General features: G+C 55.7%; 4 protein-coding genes across 4 annotated transcripts; 1 reads left to right on the forward strand and 3 right to left on the reverse strand.

Moving 5' to 3' along the window:
- Positions 1–4,936: 4,936 nt before the first annotated feature.
- CDEST_13800 (uncharacterized protein) lies at positions 4,937–5,347 on the forward strand (the record flags this gene model as incomplete). Its single annotated transcript, XM_062929956.1, has 1 exon — positions 4,937–5,347. The coding sequence occupies one exon, from the start codon at positions 4,937–4,939 to the stop codon at positions 5,312–5,314; it is 378 nt and encodes a 125-aa protein (XP_062786007.1). The 3' UTR covers positions 5,315–5,347.
- Position 5,348: 1 nt separating this feature from the next.
- CDEST_13801 (Putative glycoside hydrolase family 47, six-hairpin glycosidase-like superfamily) lies at positions 5,349–7,929 on the reverse strand. Its single transcript, XM_062929957.1, has one exon. The coding sequence runs from the start codon at positions 7,613–7,615 to the stop codon at positions 5,780–5,782; it is 1,836 nt and encodes a 611-aa protein (XP_062786008.1). The 5' UTR covers positions 7,616–7,929; the 3' UTR covers positions 5,349–5,779.
- A 674-nt stretch (positions 7,930–8,603) lies between these two features.
- CDEST_13802 (Putative Helicase superfamily 1/2, ATP-binding domain, RNA helicase UPF1, 1B) lies at positions 8,604–13,018 on the reverse strand. Its single transcript, XM_062929958.1, has 3 exons — positions 12,712–13,018; positions 12,244–12,595; positions 8,604–12,186 (listed from the first exon to the last, which is right to left on the reverse strand). The coding sequence occupies exons 2-3, from the start codon at positions 12,531–12,533 to the stop codon at positions 9,216–9,218; spliced, it is 3,261 nt and encodes a 1,086-aa protein (XP_062786009.1). The 5' UTR covers positions 12,534–12,595; positions 12,712–13,018; the 3' UTR covers positions 8,604–9,215.
- Positions 13,019–13,210: 192 nt separating this feature from the next.
- On the reverse strand, positions 13,211–15,465 carry CDEST_13803 (Putative U3 snoRNP protein/Ribosome production factor 1). Its single transcript, XM_062929959.1, has 7 exons — positions 15,001–15,465; positions 14,819–14,942; positions 14,712–14,769; positions 14,191–14,266; positions 14,031–14,140; positions 13,941–13,962; positions 13,211–13,884 (listed from the first exon to the last, which is right to left on the reverse strand). The coding sequence occupies exons 1-7, from the start codon at positions 15,333–15,335 to the stop codon at positions 13,713–13,715; spliced, it is 897 nt and encodes a 298-aa protein (XP_062786010.1). The 5' UTR covers positions 15,336–15,465; the 3' UTR covers positions 13,211–13,712.
- Positions 15,466–15,899: the final 434 nt, after the last annotated feature.

Below are 15,899 nucleotides of genomic sequence, written 5' to 3' on the forward strand. Positions count from 1 at the left end.
CGCGCAAGGGCTGTGGGACCACGGAGGATCAGGGCAGGGAAGATGTCGAAGACTGGGGACGGGGCTAGTTGGCAAGCGAGATATCCAATGTCAGTGGAGGGAGCTCTGGATTATGGATGGCAAAAGCAAGCGAAGAGATGCATGGATGGGACTAGGAGCAGGACTGGGAGGAGGGGCGGCGGCGAAACGAAAGAAAGAGGGCAAGTTTGTGTCTGCGTTTGTTCTGACTGGCCGCTCTTCAGCCGCTCGCGGTCGAGGGAGAAAGAGAGAGAGAGAGAGGCGGTGGTGGTTGATCGCTCTGATCTGCGACGTCAAGACAAAAGGAGGCATTCAGAGGGAAGCACAAGGGGGAAGAGGAATGCAAAGAAGGAGAAAAAGAAGAAACGAAAAGAATGAAGACATGCGATGTGAGGTGGTACGTACAGATGGGAGCTAAGCCGTCGTCTGCGCATCCATCAATCCCGGTTTTGGGAGAGAGTGAAGGACGGGGAGAGCGGAAAAAAGAAAGAGAGAGGCTGCCCAGGCAGGAGACAGGATGTCGATGCTGGCGGACCAGATGCCGCTACCAATGGGACCTCGACGGCGCTGCTGTCGTGCATGCAGATGGAACGAAGCTATACCATGACAGCAAAGAGGTGGGTGTGATGGTGGTAGTGGTGATGGTGATCGTTGTTGTTGTTGCTGTTGTTGCTGTCGTCGTCGTCGTTGTCGTTGTCGAGACGGGTTTCATAGGGTCCCACCTCCCGTCATACAGCGCAATCCAAGCAAGAAACAAGATGCTGCCAGGGAATGAATGACTGAATGGAATGATGGGTTGTTGAACAAGGTTGCGATGACAATGACGAGGCGAGGGGCCGAAGTCGAGTATAACGCCGTGTTGTGTTGTGATAGTCGTCGAAAGGGAGACGCGAAGAGCAAAGGAGGCAAAGGGGGCAAGGCTGTTGCTGGACATGGCAATTGGAATCAGGGGGGGGGGGGGGGGGGGGGGGGGGGGGGGCAGGACAGGCCATTAGCAAGTCAGTTAAAGGGGGGGACCAAGTGGTCTCTGGTTCTGCCGGTTTGCTTCCAATGCTCTCTCTCTTTCTCTTAGAACTATCTAGGCGCACTTGCCACTTCCGCCCGTATTGGATTGCTTTGGCCGATGTCTTAGCCCACACCGCACCTCACCCCAAACGGCAAAGCCCCATGAAAGCCCTTTACCACATATGAAGAACGCGGCATCGAAGTCGAGGGGAAGGGATAGGCAGCTTGGCATACCCGCCGGGTTCAACCGTTCCACGTCCCCGGGTGGTTCACTGGTTCCAATCATCGACTTTCGTCTACATGTTGTATGCTGTGTCTCATTGCCGGCGTGCACGACACGACGACGGTAGATGTAATATCATATGCGAGGACGGCTGAGAGTGACACGCCATCTCCCTGGCTCTTCTCTGTATTTGTGTATCTATGTATCCGTACCTGTGTATCCCTTCCCGTGCCTCGACTTCTGATATCGGCATCTGGCAGGGACCAAGAGCTCTCGGCTTGGCCGTCCAAGGGGGGAAACGTAAAGTATCAAGCATCAAGGATGTGCCTTTCTCTTTCTAACCTTGTTTCTCTATTATTATTTTTTCCTTCTTTTTTTCTTACTCGCCCCCTCTTATTAGAGTTACACTGGACCATCTGGCCGGAGGACTCGACAAACTTCAATGGCCAAAGGAGAGAAACAGGCGAGGTTGGTAATTAATTACGCTGCAGTTGTTCTGCAAGCCAGGCCTCGGAAGTCTAGGTATGTCCAGCCAGTCTCTAGCGCAATGAGACGAACTGCCGCCTGCTCGCTCGACCTTGAAACCTTCAAACCCCGGAAATTCCACGCCATCTAGTGTCTTGCGTCTGGTCTCGTGGACGTGTGTACTCTAAACACGTCTTTCATCCCATTGTCATTTGGCCAGCGGAGGAACTTGAGCAACCCCAACCCCCCCCCCCCCCCCCCTTTGTTCCTGTCCGCCGTCTCAATGGCATTGCCGTCCCGTCAATCATTTCATCCTAGTTGTTATGCCATCCCAAAATAACAAAACTCGCCCTGCCGGTTCGTCCCACAACACCCTGCAACGCGACGGCATTTCGGATGGTGGGGAGGACTTCCTTCGGCTTCTTCCATCCAGCAACAACTGTCCTCCCCCCCATCTGAGCGACATATCTACGGGGTATATGCTCCTTGAGAACTCACCAACATCCGTCCGTCCATCTACATCTATCCGTTGGCATCGCCACACCTAGCCTACTTTCTCCCTGGCATCATCAATGCCATCATCGCCATCACCATTAGCAAGGGTACGTAGGTAGGTAAGTATAGGTATCGACAGGCATAGGCATAGGCATAGGCATCTTGACCGCCCAGCCGGGCGACGAACCGCGTTGCCCTAGCTCGAGCCAGCGGCATCTTCCAGCTCGCACCTAACATTCACCAAGACGCACATTCTCGCGCCACGGCCCTTGAAGCCATGATCCATCCAGCGCCCTAAAACACCCCCCAAGCCCAGCTTGCCTAAAGAAGTCGCCGCCTCGGGACTAACACGAAAGAAACCCAGCCCGCTGGCCCGCGCCGTCTGGCCGCACGGGTGCAGAGACTGAGTGCACTGATCCCCCCTCCCCTTTCATGTTCCTCGCCCGAGTCATCAAACACACAACAACATACATGTTCGGATGGCAGGTGAACGGGAAGGGGAGAGGGAGGAGGCAACCGTAACGTACGCCCGGTACCTGCGTTCGCCATGTTTCCACCGTCCTGAGGCCCCCCAAGGCACCCGAGTCCAGAACAAAGCAGTGGATGCGCATCCAGGTGTTTAATGATATCCATCATAGGTCGTCAGCCCGTCTCGATCCTCCACAATCATAATCGCTCGCCTAGTTGACCACCGGTCTTGATTGATCTGAACGGGTAGTCTTCTCCGCCCGCTGTCTCATCCTCTTCCACGGTTCGCCGTCAGCGGATCTTGTCTCTCGTCAGCGAGTCACATTACCCCCCGGGGGGGGCAGACAAGGGTTGGAGGGGCCGTACTTCTTCAGCCCTCACTTAGAGACTAGGTAGCCGACAACGAGCCAAGTGCAACGATGCAAAGGATCTCAATTCGGCTGCTAGTCAAACATGGGCGGATATGTGACGAACCCACATACTCGCCCCCACATCGAGACCACTTGTCCAGGTACGGTGTTGGCGGGATCCCTCTTCAAGAATGCTCCGGTGGGCAGTAGTGGGTGCGCAACGCCATCGCAATCAATGCCAGCCCACGCATCATCCAGATCAAGCGGGACCTGACGAACCAATATCGGAGTGCCTATTTCCAGACGAGAAATCCTCCGATGGATAAATCGAATTGCAACGCAACACAGCCATCGTGTACATGGGCTCGGGATAATGCAGTGCTACAGCCTACAGCCTACATACAGCCTATGAGCAAGCCGGACCGCCAAAGGCCCCCAAAAACAAAACGAAAGAGAGAAGGGGTAAAAACCGTCCGACCTCGCGGCTTCATGCCAAATTGCCTTGCACCAGTAGTTCAGAACCCAGCCAGTCGGGCCGCCTGCTTATCCTGTTGCACCCCATTCGGCCGGTTGTCTCGCTCCGTCTCTTCGTACCGCGGCATCGGAAAATGGGCACCACCGAAAACTTGCTTCCGCCGGGGGCGCTTCTGTGCGGCCGTTCGGTATCGCTGGCTGCACAACAACGGCCGCGACCCGACACCCCCCTGGCCGCCTTGCGTGCGACACAGAGTCATGGGAGACAGACATCCGACGACTCCACGGCTCCCCCTCCCCAGCAAGGGTACGGCAGCCCGGCACTCGTTCGTGCAAACACTCGGACCCCGACCCCACCCCGCGAAGGGCAGTGGATCGTTATATCGGCCTGTTCCTCTCTTAAGGTATCAGAGACTGGGGGGAGGGGGTTGCTGATCTTGTTTACCTACCGTAGCGCCCTGCTTTCCCCTTCGCAACATGAGAAGAGAAGAGACATACATCCGGCCGGCCCCGCGGGGGAGAAGGGGGGCCGTAGCACAGACAATCAGCCCGCCGTTCCCACCCTCTTAGAGCAATTTCATTCTCATCTGCTTTTCTTATTCCAAGTTGAGTTGCAAAAGAAAGAAAAAGGAGCTACCATGTGTATTCGTTCCGACTCGGTTGAGCGGGACATTCTCAATCGACACACAACGCTTGCGGGACTCGTCCTGGGTGCGATGGTGAGCGCAAAAGAAAGCCCGGCGGCGTCGGGACAAGGACCCCGGCCGGTTTCTAACCCCAGCGGGAGGAAGGGGGGGGGTGCAGGTCATCTGGTGCCGGACCTGGCCTGGTCACAATAGGATTGATTACATGACAGGATGAGATCGAAAGGGCCCTTGCTGCCAGCGCTTGCTTTTTCCCTCCCATTGAGATCCCAAGAAACACCTCAATCTTCGGGCCCCTTGCCGTTTTGTTGGCCGCCTGGGCCTCCCGGCAGGCCTGGGACTGGCTGCTGATCTCAGAGCTGCCGGGTTGGAAGAAACCCCGGCGGGCCTGAGCCCCCTTCCTTCTCCTCGGTTGCCTGCCGCTGCATAATCAGATCGGCGGTGTCGTCTCGGTCGTCTTAGTCGTCGTTCTCGACGTCGACCAAGCCCTTTGTTTCACACTCGAGCTGATGCAGGTGTCCTCCCCCCCCCCCCTGACCGAGTGAAATATATGCTGGATGGGTTCGATATTCTGCAAGCCCCCGCGGCAGCCGCAGCCACTTTGGCCAATCTGAAAACACAGAATGAAATGGGGATTTTGCTTCTTTCTCCCCAGGCATGCAAGGGGGGCTTGTCCGGCGAGGAAGATCGTGTGCAGAGGATTTGTGTGTCATCGTCTTCGTCAGGGTCCCGTCAGAGGGTGGTATTCCGTGATTTTGACGAAAGGTAGGGGAGGAGGCGGGGGAAGCATATGTATGATAGTGAGACAGCTGCGTGACGTTCGTTCCACTACAGTCAGTCAACCTCTTTCTCATTCCGACTTCAGCAAACGAACTTGTCTACCTGTTACTTTTTTTCGATTCAGCCCGCCGTCACTTCCGCTTGTGCCCTCCAAATCCAGAAGAGAGAGAGACTTCCTTCTGGAGCTGAAGATGACTGAAGACCTTTCCTCTCCCTACCTCCCTCCTTTCCGCCACAGGCGTGGAATCTGCGCCGTTGCCGTCAGGGACTCGTCAAAGGGTCTCACTGCGAACGAGCTCCAGCCTTGTCCAGCTCGCCCTTTCTCAGATCGTCCCGATGCCAAATCGGATACACACCAGAGTGGCTCGAGTCTTAAACGGATTGTCGACTGAAGCGGGGATTCCATCGAATCTTCCTCAGACCCCCAGGGCCAGATCGTGAAAGGCCCTTGCAAGGGGGGCAAAGGGCCATGGCTGCTGGGTTGACTGTGATGAATCCTTGTTACGAGGTGGACGTTCACTTCGGTGGTTGGGGAGCTCATCACATGCAGTCGGGCCTGCTGTAGCGAGTTGCTGGCCGGGAAGACGACATGGAGATCGACGAAAGGACCCAGGCAGGTCTGGAGTCAAAGGCAGTCCATGTAGACATCATTGACACTGAGCAATGGTGGATGGTTGGTATGAAGCCTACGAGTCTGATTTCTGTATGAAGAGTGTACGATGCGAAATTTCACATACAAACAGCGAGGTAAAGCCCTCTCTATGTGTCTCGTAGTTACAGCTACGAAACTCTATAAATTGCCCATGATGCGCCTAGGTGCATGATCTTTGATGACCAATACAAGAATGTCTCTCTCTCTACTTGGACTGCCCTCGAATCTCGGCCTCGGTCTCGACGTGGTCCATCCTCTTGGGCCGCTTGAAGGGGTGCGCCTCGGTGTTGAGCACCCAATCGTCGAGGCTGAGGACGTCGGGCGGGGAGAAGATGAGGTAGAAGTACTTGAGCGTCTCGGCGAACCAGAAGCTTTCCATCGAGTCCGTCTTGGTCGTGTCGCCCGGCTGCACGTTGACGTTGTCGATGGCCGAGTAGGCCAGCGGCGTCTCGGTCGCGCGCTGGATGGCTTGAAACATGTCCCAGGCGACGTCGCGCCACTCGTCGTCACCCGTGATGCGATACATGTAGAAAATGCTCTCAATGGCCTCCGGGCGAAGCATGTAACGGCCGTCGCGGACCTGCTTGACGCCCCCCGGCACGCCCGGGCGACCGTGTTTCTTCTCGTCCCACTCGCATGCGCCGTGGTCCGGCTCGGCGCAATGGTGGAACGTCATGATCTCGGGCATGATGCCCGTGGGGAACACCTTGTACGCCCAGGCGCAACCGCGCGAGATCTTCTCGCCAATAGTGACGTACGAGTTCCGGCCCAGAAGCTTGCCGGCGAGGCCGTACATGGCGCCAGCAAAGCAGCCAAGGTGCTGGGCCTCGGGCGTCAGGTCGACCGAGGTCGCGTGGGCAAAGGCATTGCCCGGGACGAGAATGTCGGTCACGTTGGGCAGGATGGGGCGGAAGAGGATGTGCTTGTCGATGGCATCGAACGAGCTACTGGTGAGCTTTTCATACTCGTCGTCGAGGCCGCCGAGCAGTGCGTGCATCTTAGGAAGGTACTCGTATAGAGAATCCGCCTGCGCGCCAATGCTGAAGGAGCTGTCGTCGACCTTCTCCTCACGGTAGTTCATGAACATGGGCCACATACCGGGCAGTTTGCTCTTGTCCTGCGTCTTGACGAGGAACTCTTTCACACGCTCGGTCGCGTCGTAGTATTTCGGGTCACCCGTCAGCTGGGATAGGCGGGTAAATTCCATGGACAGCGAGCATCCCGCGGCCGAGGACTCGCGCTCGCCAACCTTCTGCCTGCCATACTTGGCATCCGAGAACTTGAACCAAAAGGGTGGCATGCGGTTCGGGGTGTCGAAGCCCATGTACAGCATGTCGCCCAACTCCACGGCCTTGGCCAGCAAGGCCGGCTCGCCGCTCAGGTCGTAGGCGCCGATGAGACCACCCAGATGACGAATGGTCGTCTCGAACATGTTGGCGGCGGTCTCGGTGGTGTTGGACCAGTCGAGTTGGGCGACGGCGCGAACAGCGCGGCGGAAGTCGTCGTGCATTCCCATGATCCACAGCGAGTCGAGGCCGTCGACCATGGTGGCCGCCCAGCCGCCGAAAGTGTTCTTGCCACGGCCAGACACAGGTGTCAGCTCGTCCCACGTCCATGCGTGGTCAACATAGCTGGCCCAGCTCCGTCGGAAGGCGTGGACCACGGCTGCCCTTCTCGACTCGATCTGCTTTCCCCTTTCCTGGTCGCGGTCCTCGTCGTGGGATAGTTTCTTGCTCTTCTTCTTTTCTCCCCGACTGTTCTTGCTGCTGCTGCTGCTGCTGCCCCCGTCAAAGTCGTATTGGACTTGCGGGAGGTCGCGAGGAGTGCCAGCCGGCGGGGTTCTCAGCGGCTTTTCGAGCGGATATTCGAGGGTCAAGCTGCCCCAGTCGTAGCCCGACTTGCGGTAGTGGATGCCGTTGTAGATGATGTCGCCGGTGCCCCAGCCAACGGGAAGGCCGGTATGCCAGAGGAATAGCAACGTTAGGGCGATGACCAGGTAGATGGGTAGCCTCGCGGGGCGGCGCCGGCGGATGGTGATCATGATGGCGGCTCAGAGTAAGGAGAAAGTGGCGGCAACGACAGCATTGCTCGGCACAGCTGGTTACTCATATCGTTTCCTCGTCGAGGTTGGGGGAGTGGATGAGTTTGATGCTTCACCCTACGAGGGGGGGCCGTGTCGAAGGAAGGAAAACCAACGCTGGGACAGAACTTGGCAAGAAAGAACTTCTCGTGGGTTTAAGACTCTACCGGTCCAAACACCCTGGTGCTGCTGATGTCAGGGGGTGGAGGGACCGCCAGGGGAATGATCGAATCGGGGAGGGTTCGACTTTGCCAAAAACTCAAAAGAAGCCAAGGCGTCGATGCTCACACGTGTACTCTGTAATACGCTACCTAAAAACAGGTATCCCGTACCCAAACGGTAAATCAGACACCGCTGCCCGTTACACCGTCATTGACTCCGACTCTCGGTCAGAAAACCAGCATGCAAACACTCCATGAGGACATATCATCCAAGGAATTGAAACGGACGGATCGTCAAGCGGTGGGCCGGCGACCGCTCATTAGATGGGCGCCGTGTCGCATCATGACATGTCCTTTCGGGGGTCACGACCTGCTACTGTACTTTCCCCCTCCCCCCTTGTGCTCCTCGTATCAAGATTGGTGAGGCTCCCACGCTGAAACGAGGGTGTCCCCGGTCTCTCGCCATTATTTTAGAAAGTTTGTGGGGGTTCCCGGGCCCGCTACCCCCTGTCCATCAGTGGATTGGCTGCTGCTACTCGTCCGCATTAAATTAGTGAAAACAGCGAGAAAACAAGGCATTTCCTGCGATTCGGTTGGAATCCGACACTTGTACGGATATCGTTATGCATACATGCGTAGCGAGGAACGTGGGCCCGAGCGCGAAAAATTGACTCCCTTGTCCGACGTGGTGGGTCCATCACCATTTCAGGCATCTAGCAAAGGCACAACGAATAATACAGGTCAGGTCATTCACCCGATGCCATGCGCAACATCAGGGGAAGGGAGGGGGGGCAACGGACGACGTGCAAATAAAGACGGTGATTTGATCTAGAGGCTAAAACTCTAGGCTATATGGTGCGCAGTGCCCGCACTCGGGTACAGGAATACATGGCGTTTGTGTCGGCGGCCACTTCTCACAGCAAATGCCGCATGTGCCGTAAAGGACCACTGGGTCTTGTATGGCTCAACCGCATTCTGAGTTGCCTCTCCGGACCCAGATCCGTACCCTCAACCCGAGTGAGTCATCCCTCGTCTGCCGCCTTGATCTCCTCTCCTTGCTAGCTCTAACATCGTTCTACTTTGTCAATCTGCGAATTGCGGGCCGTTGAGGGCGCGCGAGCGACCTCCTCCGTCGGTTGCTGCTCTCGCTGGTCGGGCCATGACCCGCCTGCGGCACGTCGTCGTTGTCGTCAGAAGCCGAAGCTTCGGCCATGGAAAACATGGATCCCCATGGCCGGTTTTGGTTTGGGCTTCCGAGACGCTTCTGGGCGGCGATGAACTGCCTGCTCCTTCGTACGGCACCGAGCATGGTGCGGCGAGAGCTGAAAGCCTTCGGAGGATGAGGTGTGAACCACCTATGGGGTTGGTAAAAGCAAATCCCTGTCCTTCTCCGTGTGACCTCAGTCGAATCCGCCACCAATCTGACTGTGGAACGCGGTGCTGACGCTCTTCTCGTCGTCGTCGTACCGTCGGCCGAAGCCGTTGCCGGCTCCCATGCGACCGCCGCTTTCGACGTAGTGCTTCAACCGATCGCTGTGACTGTATGACGCCGGACGCATGCCGTGGATGGCATCTTGAAGACCGGCGCCCAAGCTGACACCACCTTGACCAACACCCTTGGCGCCGATGACGCTAGCGCTAGCGTCGGTGTATTCCGAGTTGGCAACACTCTCGCCCGCAATGCTCTCAGTGCCACGGCCCCCTCTCTTGTTGCCGGACCGTCCCGTACCAGGAACACCCGGCAGACCCGGCCACTGGTCGGGCGTGAAGCTCGAAAAGATAGGAGGGTAAGTGGTGTTCAGGCCGGCGCCACCCAGGGAGCTGTGGATGGACGAAACGTCGTCAGGGATGTACGACATCAACGAGCCCGAATCAAAGTCGCGCGTCGAGCCAGCGCCGTTGAAGCGGTTGCCGCCGTTGGGGGGGCCGCCTGCGTTGAACTGAGGGGGCTGGCTCATCTTTTGGCGGTAAGCGGTTCTCGGCTTTCCAAACTGCAACAGCGAAGTCTGCAGGTTGGTCAAAGGTCCCTCGACCAAGCACTTGCGGTCCTTGAAATGGACAAGCAGGTGGTGCCACAGCTCATGCTTGGAAAGGACCTTGGGGTTACCGATGATGACAAGGCCGTACTTAGCACGAGTCAGGGCGACGTTGAGACGGCGCGGGTCCGAAAGGAAACCGATGCCTTGGTTGTCATTGGAACGGACGCAAGACAGAACGATAAAGTCCTTCTCACGACCCTGGAAGGCGTCGACAGAGGCAACCTCGACCTCCTTGTAGCTCTCCTTCTTGAATGTGCCCGTGTTCTGCATGGTGCTCACAATGTAGCTTCGCTGTCCCTCATATGGAGTGATGACGCCGATGTCCAGAGGCTTGACTCCCGCCTTGAAGAAGCGAGTGACAACCTTCTCCACGTTGGACGCCTCGGTGCGGTTCAGGTACGACGTTCCGGAAGCCGAGATTTCCTCATTGCCCAAGTTGGACCAGAACATCATCGGCATGTCAACGACGGGCCAAGGGAAGTCCACATCGCGGCGGACGCGATCCTTGACCGTGACACCGTTCTGGAGAGACCCGTCGTAGAACATGTTGGAAGGGAACTCCGATAGACATGGGTGCATGCGGTACTGTATGTTCAGGCGAATAGGCACCAATCGCAGGTTGACGAGACGCTCGAAAAGAGACTGGTTGAGACCTGCCTTCGCGGCCTTCTTGTTCATGATGACAGGGCCCAGTTGCTTGTGATCGCCCACAAGGACAACCTGCTTACACCCAAGGACAAGAGGAATCATGCACTCGGGCTCGGCGGACTGGGTCGACTCATCGATGAGGACGTTGCGGAACTTCATCTTGGACAGGCGAGGATCACCAGCGCCAACACAAGTGCAGCAGACAACGTCGGCGTTGTGAAGGATGTCTCTCTCGGCCGCCTTGGTGAGCTGCTTGAACTTCTTCTCGTCCTGGCTGGACAGCTCGCCAAGCTCACTCTTGAGCTGTGCAAGCTTGACTAGCTCTCCGTTGCTGTCGTTCATACGGACCTGCTCATGGAGCGCGAGGAAGCTTACGGACGACTCGACATCCTCGCGGGATTTGGCTGTAAGACGAACGACTTTGAGACCAGTGCGGTGAATGCGCTCGCAGAGCTGGTCGACGGCGACATTGGACGGGGCACAAACAAGGACTTGTCCATTGTTCATCTTGCACAGGTGGTAAATGATGGTTGCCGAAGTCACAGTCTTGCCGGTACCCGGAGGGCCCTGGATTAAGCTGAGCGGGGTCGACAGTACGGCCTTGATGGCGGCGATCTGGCTGGTGTTGAGGTCGGGGAGGCCGGGAACGCTGAACTTCTTAGGCATGGTCGTCTTCATCGGCGCAACCGCGACATCATGACCCAGCAGCTTGTGGAAGATGTATCCCGAGACACTCATGTCGTCCACGGCGAAGGTCTTCATCGCATACTGCATGCGGTCATACGACGTCGCCTTCCACACGTAGTCTGCCGAGAAGTTGTGGGTACACTCAGTGGGGACTTGCTTCTCGTTGCCGGCCTTACGCAGCTCGAGAGTGACTTCGTCAGACTGGTTGTTGGGGATCTTGATGACATAGCCGACTCCCTCCCAGGCCGGACGGAGCTCGCCCTTGTAGCGGAGCCGCATCTCATCGCCAACAGCCAGTTTGACGTCACCAGACTCTATCTTGTGCAGTTCGAAGCTGACCAGGTGCTTGTTGTTGAGTCCGTAATCCCAGCGAACGGTGAGACCGTCCTCGGACTGCGCTTCCTTGAGCTTCTTGTCGTAGTCGGACTCCATCTTGACCAGAGGGCCAAAGATGTTCTGGTAGTGATAGGGGTCGTCGTACTTGAGCAAGACGGGGTGTGGGTCGTCATCGATGCTAGCAGCCTTTTCGAGGTCCGCAACAGTCGCAGTCGCGTTCTCCTTCCACATCTCCTCCAACTTCGCGATCATGGGCGGTGTCAGGTGCCGAGCGCGAAGCTGCTCAGCATCGGACGGTGTGGCAACGAGCCAGGTCAGAAAAGCTCGCTCCTCAATCAGGGGTTGCCATCGAGATGTGTCCCAGCTCATATCCTTGGAGGAAGTGTTCGCGGCACATGGCTGACGACACAGGAGCACAACGACGGTATCCGACTTGGCAGGGATGAAGCCGAGAAGAAAAACGTTCTTAGTTCCGCAGTTGTAGCACTCCAGCACGGTATCACCTAGGGTGGATTCGGGGTGAAGTTGAACCTCTTTGTGTCGAGCTCTCACCAAGTGGTTGACAATGTGGGAAGAAGTCGCATTGCCGCGGGCACTGCAAAACCATTTGTTGCAGCCAAGGCACTTGACGACGGAACTCGGGGAATGAATCCCACAGTACCTGGAAGATATTTCATTAGCCAAGCGGACCGGACGGACTAAGCGAGGAAAGACGTACGCGCAAGCGTGGGGAGGGAGCTCCCTATCTTCCTCCTGGGGTCTTCCGAGGCTCAAATCCTTCAGGGCCCCAACGGGCATACTCGTCAAGCTATCGTTGTCTTCATCGTCATAGAGCTCCGTTTGGTTGTCATCGTCATCGGCACGGCGGCGGCCACCACGACCGCCGAACTTGCCGTAGAGGAAACTATCGTCGGGTTCGATGCCGGTAAAATCGTCGGCGCCGGCCTTGATCGCTGCTGCCGAGTCACTTAAGAGGTGGTTCCCCAGGTGGTTGAACGCTCCCTCCATCGTCGCAATTTCCGGGTTGGTTGTCGCAATATTCTGTCTTCCGCTGGTCTCTGCTGATCTCCCTTTGGGGAAAAGGTCAGTGCATAGTCGCAAGACAGGCAAAGCGCACGTTTTGTAACGTAGCAGTGGTGGAAGTGGAGAGAAATCTCCGGCGTAGCCAGGGGCATGCGCAACTTACTTCAGCTTTTTATCGTTTCTCGAATATTTCAGCGTCGCAGAGCCTCGGTCGGCTCAGGTCGTACGGAAAGGGGATTCGAGATATAAGGAAAGAGAAAAGGTCACATCATATCGGTGAGTGAATATTGGGGTTTGATGCTGGAACCCACAAGGTACACCAACTGAGCAAGAGCGTCTTGTGGTCGCGGTCGTAATCGTGGATGGTCAAGTGTCTCTGGTGGTGAAGTCGAGCATCCGTAGCAAGATCTGGTACCGCAAAGCCCAAGCGGCGAAAGGCAAGCCATTTTCCAGTGGTGGGATGCGTTTATCGCCACGTGACGAGCAGGCCAACAACTGATAAGCGGGCCAGCTCGGAGGGGTGAGAGGAAGCGATGGGGAGATCTCAAACCACCCCCCCTTGATTTTACACGACGCACCCCTTAATGCAGCTTCGCTTCAGCGAACGCGAAATAGTTTCTTGCCTGCTGCCCCTTTCCTGACTCGTTCCGAACGACAACAACTCTTGGTAATTAACAACTTCAGAGTCGATCAACTGTGCTCATAGTAGAACATGCACACTTCATTTTAACTCTTCGTCAAGTGACCCATCACTTCTCTTCCTCATGCATACATATATACCCCTGCACCTTGCCAGACTGCCCGGTATACATGGCCTGAACTGCTCTTTCGAATAACCCTTGCGTCCATTTTCTGATATCTTCGACATAATGTCTGTATCTTCCATCGCGTCTCGTCCTCACGACCACGCAATTCATGGCGCCGCTCCTCTCCGGAGGCAAAGGGGTGACGGCAGATGTAGGTACAACCTCCAAGGCTGAAAGCCCCTACTGGCTCCAAAGAGCCACCTCTGAAGATGTATAGAGCGATCCTTTCCGCGGTTGCTGCTGACAAACCACGCGAAGCCATCGATTGTACGATGTCTGTCAACCGTTCTGACGGTATACGATCAAGACCTTCGGGCCTCTGGAACTGCTGGCACGACCGTTGATCGACGCCGCACCCTTACAAGTACTCCTTCTTCCTGCCAGTACGTGTGTAGTGGGTGAGATGCCATTCTACATCTCCTTCCTTCGAGTCGAGGGTGCCGCCACGGATCTCAAAGGGTCTCATGGTCATTCGTGGTCCAACCTCGGCAAGCTCGACGGAGTCATACGACGTTCGGACGAAAACGTGACTATCATGGTCAGTCAGTATTGGCCCAGTCAGATCTTGAAACGAGGAGTGGCTTACTGTCTGACTTCGATACTGTCCTCTGCCGCACCAATACATAATCAGCTTGACGGGTTCAACCTGCTTAGAAGGCGCCTTGAGGAATCTTACCGTTGTTTAGGAAGGTAACTACTCTGTTCCCAATTTTTGATCTGCTAGAGATTGGGTCGCGTGGAGGAAAAAGGTGCTTCAACACCTTTACTATTCTTTGCCCAAGGCGGCTAAGCGGGTGGTCAGTAACAGTCAACGAAGATCCCAAGAGGGTACATACCTCTTGAAGCCCTCAAAGATCAAATGGGGGTATGCTTCGGAGACGCTGCCTCGAATGCTTCCAGGAATGTCATGACCTACAGGGGGTTAGCTATTACTCTTTGTCTGAAAGTGCATATAAAGCAAGCCGATGGTCTCCTTGAATCTCACTTGAGAGTGGGTTTGAAAAGAATGCTGATGTAACTAGCGTGGAACCAAATTGGATCCAGTAGTCAAGATCAGAAGCATGTTGCCAAAAAGACATAAAAAAGAAACCCTCCAAGAAGTAAATAACGCAATACTAGCACTATGCTCCATTCGTGTGCTCTCAGTCCAGTAAAGTGGCTTGTGAATAAAACACGACGTAAAATGGATATAGAGAGCACTGAGTGACAACTCTTTCAAAATTTCGTCTTTGGATTGGACTGAGGCCTGACTTGTCCAGGTATGGAGAAAAGATGACGACTGGCGGATAGCGATGCCAGAATTCGGCCCGCTTCGAGAAAATCCCGTACTGCTCGATCGTGCTAAGGGTGAACCTACGAAGAACAACGTTGTGCAGACTGAAGCTGACTGTCGGCCCATGCGGTAGGTGGCTGATCTAGTTATATGGTGAGCCAACGAAGGATCCAATGGATGAAGCAACTAACTGTGAGTGCCGTCGGATTGCCGCGATGTTCGTGCAATAGTACGAGGTCAGTCAGCGCATTAGATTTGCATGACTGCACCAAATCTGGGAGAATCAAGTTTCCACGATTGAGGCGTACAGACGTCCTAGATGCGTCTGGGTTAGCCTGGCGGGATCAAGGAGAGATGTATGCGGCCATCATACGGCAGGAGCAGCCTTATCTCCTTGGAAAATGCAGCAAGACGGCTGGAACAGTCTCTCGAGGTTGTCACAAGAACTCTGGGCTCTGAGACACCGCTCAACATCGAGTACTCGTCGTCCAAGTCCATCTCCTCCTGGGCGCTTAGCTCTGGCTTGGACTGGTCATACTGGAAATCCTTGCGAAGCGTCTTGTCTCGTGCAATTTCGGGATCGAGTGGCTTTCCAGCAGCGAGCGCAGAACGTAGCTGAGCGCGCTTTTCTCCGGTCTCCGCGTCCTTCAGAATCTGCGCCTTTCTGTAGAGGTAATCGCGACGCTGTCGCGCCTGTTTGCGAATCATCGTGGGCGGTTTTGCTAAGAGTCGTCGAGGCCCGATTCGCTATGCGCCGTTAATCGTCGAGGCTGAAAGGTAGATGGGTCGGAGTAAAAAGGGTGGTGTTGGTTGAGGATGCTGTGTGGTTCACGTTGAATTCACGATACGCCGTTTGCCGGCGCTCCTAAACTTTTTTCTTTATCGATAAGTGGGATGTTCCAATTGCTGTCCCCCACCTGCGCAGCCCACCCCCCTGTAGCAGCACCAGTCAAGCCACAGTGTTGTGGCTGAAGACTGGTGATTGAAACAAACTACCATGGCACTAATTGTCAACATCTCGTTCACGGGCGTCAATTAAGCTTTGCATGGTTCCGATTGTGCTTGCTCCAATACTCACAAGGGTTGATTGGTCACTCAGTACATCAGGATAGATTTGGTGCTTTGCGAAAACATCTTCAACGTGGGTAACATGTCTACTCAATTGTGCCGGAGTGAGTCAGCAGACTAGTAATAGCTTCGGCTTACGGGTGACAGTGGGCACGGCGCCTGCGGGCAATGAGCGCTGACAAGCCGCGATCGCAGGTTTGTTGC

The sequence above is a fragment of the Colletotrichum destructivum genome, chromosome 9 (genome assembly GCF_034447905.1).
Source record: "Colletotrichum destructivum chromosome 9, complete sequence".
Classification (NCBI taxonomy): Eukaryota; Fungi; Ascomycota; class Sordariomycetes; order Glomerellales; family Glomerellaceae; genus Colletotrichum; species Colletotrichum destructivum.

Bases quoted from the DNA above. Each gene is read 5' to 3' on its own strand.
- CDEST_13802 (XM_062929958.1), bottom strand. From the start codon at position 12,533: ATGGAGGGAGCGTTCAACCACCTGGGGAACCACCTCTTAAGTGACTCG. The intron at 12,187-12,243 runs GTACGTCTTTCC...AATATCTTCCAG, and splicing joins CTCCCTCCCCACGCTTGCGC to GTACTGTGGGATTCATTCCC.
- CDEST_13803 (XM_062929959.1), bottom strand. From the start codon at position 15,335: ATGATTCGCAAACAGGCGCGACAGCGTCGCGATTACCTCTACAGAAAG. The intron at 14,267-14,711 runs GTAGGTTCACCC...AACCCCCTGTAG, and splicing joins TCTGCACAACGTTGTTCTTC to GTCATGACATTCCTGGAAGC. The intron at 13,885-13,940 runs GTAAGCCACTCC...TGACCATGATAG, and splicing joins GACAGTATCGAAGTCAGACA to TCACGTTTTCGTCCGAACGT.
- CDEST_13801 (XM_062929957.1), bottom strand. From the start codon at position 7,615: ATGATCACCATCCGCCGGCGCCGCCCCGCGAGGCTACCCATCTACCTG.